At 35.6% G+C, this 9,917-nt stretch overlaps 1 protein-coding gene across 3 annotated transcripts in view; it reads right to left on the minus strand.

Moving 5' to 3' along the window:
- LOC126479166 (centrosomal protein of 112 kDa-like) overlaps nt 1-9,323 on the minus strand; it is a 164,968-nt gene extending 155,645 nt beyond the window's left edge. Inside the window, exons 1-2 of one of the 3 annotated variants that reach the window (XM_050103761.1) lie at nt 9,158-9,323; nt 8,918-9,052 (exon numbers count right to left, since the gene is read on the minus strand). In XM_050103761.1, coding sequence (XP_049959718.1) covers nt 8,918-9,052; nt 9,158-9,229 — 207 coding nt within the window. In that variant the 5' untranslated portion in view covers nt 9,230-9,323. The remainder of the gene's footprint in view (nt 1-8,917; nt 9,053-9,157) is intronic. The other 2 variants (XM_050103760.1, XM_050103759.1) reach the window with 2 other exon arrangements.
- Between the last annotated feature and the right edge of the window lie 594 nt (nt 9,324-9,917).

Consider the following 9,917-nt stretch of genomic DNA (forward strand, 5'->3'; position numbering starts at 1 on the left):
TGCTGATGATTAGATGGGTAGATCACATAGCTAATGAGGTGGTATTGAATAGGATTGCGGAGAAGAGCACAACCTGACTAGAAGAAGGGATCGGTTGGTAGGACATGTTCTGAGGCATCAAGAGATAACCAATTTAGTATTGGAGGGCAGCGTGGAGGGTAAAAATCGTAGAGGGAGACCAAGAGATGAATACACTAAGCAGATTCAGAAGGATCGAAGTTGCAGTAGTTACTGGGAGATGAAGCTTGCACAGGATAGAGTAGCATGGAGAGCTGCATCATACCAGTCTCAGCACTGAAGACCACAACAACAACAACAACAACATGTAAACTTTGGTGTTCTGACACAAAGTGATTGCTTCTTAAACCGGTAATTTTCAAAAATCAATACTTCCATGAAATCTTCAACAGTTCTCTGGCAAGTCTCCAATGTGTCTGCCAGCATGGGCCTAATGATTGTATTCCGTTGTTTCTTCACGGTCATGGTCTTTAAAAGAGTCTTCAAGAAAAGCATCTAGTCGCATTTTTTCTGGACATTCCTCACGAAGCTGGAGCATACAATTTTTTGGTTCCAAACTGCATACATTTTTTCATCAAATCCTTGTTGTCATCTTGAATGGCTGTTGCTGAAACCAGCATTAATTTCAAATTTTGATGAATTGCACATACGCTTTCTGAATGTGATCCAGAAGCACCAGCATTTCAGCCTGAGCTCACAAAATTGAGAAGCTTAGTTCATCTCCATACTGCTTACAATAAGCAATGAACATTTCTTTAAGGTTACAAAGGAGCAGGCATTTCTCCTTGTGAATCTTTCCCCATTTATTCTTCCTGCAACACAATCCTTTTTGCCTGGACATAGACGAGAAAACTCATCTTCAAAGAAAGTGAGGACATTTTGTTTTATTTCACCAGTGAGCTTTTTTCCCTTTTCGATTTGCAGGTGTTGCCAAAATCCCATCTTCCATCTTTAGTTTCCTAGCCTTCTTCACCATATTAGTTGAAACAGCAAATTCTTTAGCCATTTTTTCAGTAGTGCAGCTATTTGTACCAGGGTCAAAATTTGAACTTTACTGCTATTGCTTGAAGTCTGAAGTTTAATCTTAAGCTGTGTGATTAAAATGTCCATACCTTTACATTTCTGGCACTCTTCCATTTGTAGCTGAGCAATAACTACTTGGCCCACAGCAGCAGCTGTGGCAATTACCTTAGTAATGCTGCCTTGGGCTTTCAGACATTTGCACTGTGTGTGTCCCATTGAATCCCTTTTGCTGGTCTGTTGAAGCTTTAGTAGTGATTCTCCAAGGGATTATAATGAAGTGTTAGTGGTAAAGCAAGCAACAACAACACCCATGTCTTCAGTGGATGGTGATTCTTGCTTATCCTGGTGGGATGATTCTTTTTGGGCATTTCATGTCTACATTTGGTACAAATTTTCTGACCACGTTTAAAAGCTTGGTCAGTCAGTAACTTCAACCTACCAGACATCGCCGTGTTTACTGGTGTTCAAGCCTTCTTGGTTATATGTTTTTCTTTACCAAATGGGTTGCAGAAATTTTGCAGGAATTGAAATTTTGTCGTCAACAAGGCATTCTGGTGTGAACAAATTTTGGGCATCTGCAGTAAAACCAAGGCCAGACCTACAGTGAAGAAGTTCCTTGTCAATTGGTGACATTTCCTTAACTGATCGTAGTTCCCTATTGCCTTGATGACTTCAGACAAAATTCTGGAATATTCAGTGTAGCTTTTATATAAAATATACAAATTAGGCTATCAAAACACTGTTTTAATGCTTCCCTTCAGCTAAAACAATTATTATTTATTATTCAGAAACTCAATACTCAACACTAAGACTGTACAGCACAAAAGGCTGACATTGTGAAAATTGCCAATAATGAAAGTAGCAATTGAAAGTGGCGATTCAGCAATGTATGTCACTGTATTGCTGCTTTAAAATACCAATGGAAACCGAGTGACAATGCACTGAAGGGTTAAAACCTTCGAAAGCAACATAGCATTCCATTATAATCTAGATTTTATAATCCTCAGGGCACTTTCTGAGGTTTTAATATATTTATATTCTACACTGAAAAATGATGTAAAAACACTTATTAGCATAGTTACTTTCTCTAAACCATAGGAAAATCTTATACTTTATAAGACCCTACAATTACACATCTTTTGATTTACAACTTCAAATTGTATTAATGTTTGTATTCATCAGTAATACATTTTCCCACTGTTGATACGTATTCTTACTCATCAATATGCAAGAACCAGAAATTAAACAAAATAGCTTTGAATGCTTGAAGGATGCTCTATCCAACTTGGGGGGGGGGGGATTAAAGACACAGCTGAGACATTGCCCCCCAAAAACACCATAAAATTTGCAAGTAGAAAATTTTGGCCAACTTTGTAGATGCATATCTTTTCATCTGGGCATCCAGCACTACTTAAATTTGATTGATATACACAAATTGTAGGTAGGAATAGCCATCTGAAGTTTTGGCGTGATTGGCTGATACAAAACGTAGCAGTGGTTGGTCAAATCATGGCTCTCCGAACAAAGCGACGAATTTTTTAGCCACTTTGGAGACTTGTATTTATATTTATGTATGGCTAAATCCGTAATTTTTGCCATAGTGTCATTCTGCATAAAAAGTTGTCTATGTATATTAAAGCAAATGACCAAATGTATCCTAGAGCTCTTAGAAAAGCCTAGCAAAGTTGGCACATTTGCACCTCTTCGTACGTGATGCAGTGGTGAGTAGCCTCTCTTTAAAATCCCCCAAGAAATCAACCACTGAAGATACTGGTGGGTCAGGTCGTGATATTGTATGCCACAAGTACTGAAATTCAAAAACCTTTTAATCACCATAAAACTTTGTGCTATTTTGTTCAGAAAACTATGTAGTTTCATCTGCTACAGTCATTTCCCTTTTTAAAAAATTATTAGTGCGATTTTTTTCTCACACATTAGAAAAAATAAAATATTTTCTGTTAAAGGAGGATGTTTCATTTTATATTATTTGTATCACAAACATTAATGATCCTGTGACAAAATCTATGTAGGCACTTAAGTTAGCCCAACAGGAATACATTGGTATTAAAAGAAGGAATTTGGTATCTTTATCAAAGACATAAAATTTCCCCCAAAATTGTTAATGTACTTCCGTAACAAATTGTTGACGTAATTTCAATATAAAATATAATGAACAGTTAATATAAAATTTTCTTTTCCGTAACTTCAGTACCATAAATCCACATGAAACAACTATTTAATAAATATTTATTTTGTAAAACTTGTTACGGAAGGACATTTGCTATAAATGTCTATTTGAGTTTCTCTCTAAAAATGAAACCAGCCACTCACAGCATGTCTTTACCTAGCTAGCCAATGAAACAATTCTGTCAGATGTTTTCTCTCCAGTTTTCCGTTCTCTCTCTCCATTGTTATATAGGTTTCAAGTGACACTGTTCATGTTGTAAGTGTAAATTTGCTGGTTATAAAGGTTATAAACAATTTGAAAGTAAGTATTAGTTTAATGTAAACGAAGTTAGTTTATTTATACATAATTCTGAAAATTTTTTCCGAATAAGCCTGATTACTCTAAAAGCCCGAGTGAAGAATGTAGGCTATAATTCAATGTGCTATATAAGCAAGAGTATCAAATATTTAAATGCTGAGGCATCTTATTAATATTGTTAGCATTTATCTGACAACTTCCAAATATTTTTATAATTATTAACAGTGAAGGAATATCATAGCCTACTCTGCAAAGACTAGGCGACATTGTTATGTGCAACACTTTTAAAAACATGTAAAAAGAATTTCCCAATTCTTTGGCTTTGTAATTTTTAATTTATACTCTAATCAAACATGGCATATCTCCTTTAAGCTGAGCATATGTTCACTCTTTGAGCTCGAAAATAAAATGTAATGTACATCAATGGCTCACAATGAATTTTTTGGAAATGTAATGTAAATTCAATTGCTTCTTTCGTTCAGTTATAGACTTAACAAGTTTCTTGAATATATGTGCTGGTGTGATGGCCAAAACTGGTGCCAATCGTGATAAGGAATGCAAAAAACAAAAAATGAATGATCCAGGAACAGCAGAAGCGTATCATCAAAAAGATCGTGAGAGAAAGAAAGCAAAATGACAGAAGTTAATAGCCGAGGGAAAGATAGGTCATTTACGAAAATATGAAAAAGAAAAGAAAAAGATGCAATGCGCCCTTGCTCGTCAAACCAGTGCAAATCCAACATTAAAAATGTCACCTAGCACATTAGGTAAAGCTACTGCTAGGATCAAGAGATTTCTCCCAAAATCACCTTCCAAGCATCCCGAAGTTCTTGGAAAACTCATCAAATCCTTTTCACCTCAAAAACTTAGTAATTTTTTTGAAGTTGCTGGCTTTACTGCTAGGAATGTAAAACCAAAACAATCAATATTTGAAAGAAAAAAAAGAAGGGATTCTGTGCCAAATCAAACAATACAGAAGGTGATACAATTTTACAAAAGAGGTGACATAAGCTGGCAATGCCTTGGTAGAACTTTATGAACTTTTCTGCAAAGAGTATGGGGAGTTACCCACAGGACTGTCAAAATTTAAACAATTACGACCAAGGCATGTTGTACCTACAACACTAAGAGGTCGAGAAGTTTGAGTCTGCACTTATGAAAATGCTGCTATTTTATTAAGGTCTTGAACAAGCATTTGCTAAGCATACCAAAAAGTTTAGATGAAGTACTTGAGAAAACAGTTTGTGATTCCACCAATATCAGCTGTATAGACAGGAGTTGTGAAGAGTGTGGCACTTGAATTCTTGACAGTTATTTTGAAGGGTTAGATTTAAACGAAAGAATAACTTTTTATGAATGGTGTCTAGAAGAAGGTCATGCAAAGAAACAAGAAATACAAACAAAGTTGTCAGAAGCAAAGGTACAACTTTATTTACAATTACAAACTTTGACCGGGCATGTTTACAATGCACGTAGGCAGCACTCCAAGTTTCTCATGTTAAAACGTGTCCTTCCCGAAACAGACATTGTTGTACTAGAGGATTTCTCAGAAAACATTTTGATAAAACATCAATTTGAGATCATGCAGGCTCACAGGTGTTCACCCAATGTGTCCAGTTTTACAGCCATTGTGTATTACAAGTGTCCTGAACTGAAGCATATAAACTACTGTGTTGTATCTGATTCTTTAGAACATAGTAAGGACAGTGCCCATGCTTTCAATCTGGCAATTTTAGCACATCTGAAAACAAAAGTTAGGTTTCCAATTTCACATGTCCATTACTTTAGTGATGGAGCTGCAAATCAGTTCAAAAGCTGGTTCTGTGTTTGTGATGCTCTTTTTCATTAAGATTTTGGTCTAACAGTTGATCGAAGTTACTTCGAAACAGCTCATGGAAAGAGTCCACATGATGGCATCGGAGGAGAACTTAAGAGAGCCATTTTTCGTTCCATACTCCAGAAAAAAATATTAGGAAATAATGCAGAAGAATTTGCAACAACTGCAAAAGATCTTGCCAAAAGTATTATTGTGATTTACATTCCAGTGTCAAGAACTGAAGCAGTAAAGAAAATGTTGGAAAGCCGATGAATTAACTGTTTGCCTATAAGTGGCCTAAGAAAATATCATTTTCCACAACCCTCTTCTGATAAAAAAAAAAAAAAAAAAAAAAAAACACACACCACACTTTTGGAAAATGCTGTTTTTTTCTGGGCAGCATAGTACTGGAAGGACCTACAAACTTATTCAGAGTGCAAATGTTTTCAAGCAGCAGCAGAACCAAGTAGTTCAAAGAAAGTTAACAAATGATTCAGTCTTGTCTAATGGGTCATTTTTACTTTGCAAAGTGTTTAGTGATATAGCTTTTGTATACAGGTATGCTACATGCATTATTCAGAAGTTTCATGCTCATACAGACATTTACAAAGTGATGGGAATGAAGTCAACAGACAATACTAAAAACACATTTTAAATTGTCCAGAATGATGTCTTTAATGTTTCTCCTGCTGACATTTTTGTTAATGTGAACCACATATTAATGGTAGTTCTCAAAGACTTACTTATAGATTTTCAGGTCCTGATGATGTTTATGAACAATAACTAAATGAAAGTTTTTTCCCTGGTACTTTCTTAAAAAACAAAAAAGAAATATCTTTATTAATGTAAAGGGTACTTTCTCAAAACAGCATTTTAATTATGCACGTACAAAGTGTATATTTCACTAACAATAATTCCACTTTCCTATGCTACATAATTTTCATTTCAATAATGAGCCATTCCGTGCCAAGTGGTCTAATATCGAGAATTGTTCCCACATGACCATCATGGATTTTGATGAAATTTTGTATGAACATTCACACATGTTCTCAATGAACACTGGTAAAACTTCAGTTTCAGAAATTCAATACTTGCAGAGATATAGTCACTTGTTTGAAACCATAGCACAGCTTTCTATAGTGCGTCCTTGAATTTTCAGCAACTTTGAGATGAGATATCTCTAAGTATTTGCATGAAAGAAACAAAACTTGGCCATCTTATACAACTTTTAGAGCTCTTTAAACTAAAATATTAAGAAAAGGATTTCTGAGCAATTTTCATATAGATAATTTGAAGCAAAGTTGGGCGAAAAAATGGATGTTTTAAAAAAATGCGAAATTTAGTTTTTTGTATCTACATAAGTAATTGTGGAATGTACATGAAACTTTGCACACCATAACTCACCAACACAAGGCCTTAGAATATAAAATTTCATTCTCCTATTGCTTTCCATTATTTCACAAATCTAGGGTGAAGTTGAAGATTTTTCAAAAAGTGCTAAAAATGGGTACTTTTAGTCAAATTTTTCAAAAAAGTGTTTTCTCCAAACTCTTCTAAACTATGGTCATTAGAAAGAGCATATTCTAAACCATCTAGAAAAGTTGATTTGGTTTTGCAATGCAAGCATATAAGGCCCTAAAAAGTAGCATCATCAAAGAGGTGCACTGGAAGTTTGAACACATTTTCCTGGCACTCAAATTATACCTGAAATCTTTTATTATGCCTATTAAATGTAATATTTTTTGTACTTCTCAAAATTGTAAACATTTACAAGTGGAAAATGAAGACCTAATTTTTGGATTCATTTGCATAAAACATTTTTCCAAAAAAGAATCGGTTTGCCTGAATCATGCATCAAGTGATGTAAATTTTCCAATCAATACTGCAGAGATTTTAATACTTGGGTGTTGCAACCTGTGAATTTTTGTCTTAAAGTTATGAGGGAAACGTGAAATTGGTTGGTTAAACATCTAAGAGTTTTAATTTTGTATTTAATCACACTTAAATGTAGCCTACTACCTTGGTAAAAACGTAATCACTAGTTTCACAGAAAAAATTCACAAGATTCACCGTTTATAGAAAATATAATGGCAACAATTACTTTAACAATCAGATTGTTTCATTATTGTGAGCCTTGTTTGAAAATTCAAGGACACACTATAGAAAGCTGTACTATGGTTTCAAACAAGTGACTATATCTCTGCAAGTATTGAATTTCTGAAGCTGAAGTTTTACCAGTGTTCATTGAGAACATGTGTGAATGTTCATACAAAATTTCATCAAAATCCATGAGGGTCATGTGGGTGCCTCTAGACTACTTAGCATGGAATGACCCTAATAAATTAATAAGTAACCTGTAAGATAGCCTTTATTGTTATACAATTCAATAAATAACAATATATTTTATGTTAAAAGTCATATTTGTATGGCTGTGAAAAAATGTCCTTCCGTAACACTGCAGCTACTCACTTTCTTGGATCCAGCATTTAATCTAAGAGCTAAAAAAATCTACTATGCCCTTATTTGTATACTAAACATATGCAGTTGACCAATTAAAAACTTTGCTAAGTGAAACATAAACATCAGAGCAGGAATTAATCTTTATATTCAAGTCCTTAACGCTCAGTAAAATAATATTGAAAATACAGAAACATTATATTACTATTTAAATGAATAAAAAATTCCTGTTGCTTGTAACAGTTTGCAGAATGTATGTTGTGCCCTAGTTTTCCATTTATAATTAAAGTTTTTTACTACCCAGATTTCACAGAAAACAAAAAAATAGCACAGCCTGCCCTCTAGACTGAAATTTGGTATATAAGCTCCAAAGACATTGTAGAACCTTCACACCAAATTTCATTAGATTTGGAGATGGTCGAGTGGGGGTACTTTTTAATATTGATCCCTTTGATGTGGTATGACCCGCCAGTCAAAGATGTATATCTGAGAACCAGTGGCAGCAGCGTACACACATACTGAATTTATTAACAGGTAAAAGTCACTGTTGGTTGGTTGGTTGATTTGGGGGAGGGTACCAAACAGTGAGGTCATCGGTCCCATAGGATGGATTTGGAAGGAAGTCGGCCGTGCCCTTTCAAAGGAACCATCACGGCATTTACCTGGAAGTCATTGTTGCCCTGGATACCGAAGCAAGAGAAGTGAGCCGTCACTATTTCTAGACATTACACTACTTCGCATTTTAAATAAACAGAAGAATAAATATATTTGAAAAATATTTCCTCGGAGAGATCAAAGCCTACAGCAGGAGTTTGTAGTCAATGCCACTTTGCCAGCCGGCATATCAAGTGACTAACATAATATTTTCATTGATGTTCTATCACTAACTGAAATTCAAATGGCACTGAGCACTATGGGACTTAACTTCGGAGGTCATCAGTCCCCTAGAGCTTAGAACTACGTAACCCTAACTAACCTAAGGACATCACACACATCCATGGCCGAGACAGGATTCGAACCTGCGACCGTAGCGGTCGCGCGGTTCCAAACTAACCATTACAACCGCTCGGCCACACAAACCGGCCTACCTGAAATTATATATATCATTATATACTTACCTCTCGAGCCTTTTGATAAGCATTCAGGATCTCCTCTTTATCTGGCCACCCTGTATTTCGAACATAATTCAGAGAATTAAGTCTGTCAATAACCCCTTTCACCACAACCTCATCGTCCTTCAACTCCTGTCGTCTCTTGATACACAAAACAGAAAAAAGATTAACAATTAATGCATTTTCATCGAGACTACACAATAATCGCACAAATTTGTTGTATTAGAAACTGTAAAATTCGTTTACCTTACATAATATTCTTTCCGTGTGGTCACTTAATGTTGCTATTATCTCGCGTATATTGGTTTTCTCTTCCATTCCGTAATTCGTTACAATATCACAACTTCACCTATTCGAATACAACTTTGACAACCGCACAATTCAGTGCAGCCAATGGAAAACTCTGGCACTTCAAAGATGCTCCTGCACAAAATGGAGCCACAAACTAGTGCAGCTGCAAGTTTTCGATGCTTGTGTAAACTGAGCTATAACAAAACAAACATTCAACTGCAGTAACATCACTTCAGTGGCGTCATCGAAAATGCATTGGGAAATAGGCACACTTCGGTCCCACCATTCGTTTAACACCACCTCTGTTTAATTTTGTGTCTCCACTACTTTGCCCTACCATAGATTATGGTGTTTCGACTTCTGCTTCTGGGTGGAGTCACCTGCGTCTCGTGGACCCCGAGGTATCGCTTCAAGACGTCATCAGAAAGGCCGAAAACTTGACAGTGACAGAGCTGCCTCGTGACTAGACCTGTAAGCAGCTCTGTTGACATAAGTGACGTCACCTGTTGGCGACAGCCTTTATACAGACTTGTCTTAAGCTGTCATTTTGGAACGTCAAGTCAATCCAGATTGTTTGAATGAATTTCCGTTAAAAAAATTAAATGTAGAAACATTTTCGTATGTGAGTAATGTCAATTATGGTGACATACTTATCTGCAGCGTAGAGTTATGATTAGAGTCATACGTGATTGATTGAAGGCAACTGATTACGAAT

The sequence above is a fragment of the Schistocerca serialis genome, chromosome 1 (genome assembly GCF_023864345.2).
Source record: "Schistocerca serialis cubense isolate TAMUIC-IGC-003099 chromosome 1, iqSchSeri2.2, whole genome shotgun sequence".
Taxonomy (NCBI): domain Eukaryota; kingdom Metazoa; phylum Arthropoda; class Insecta; order Orthoptera; family Acrididae; genus Schistocerca; species Schistocerca serialis.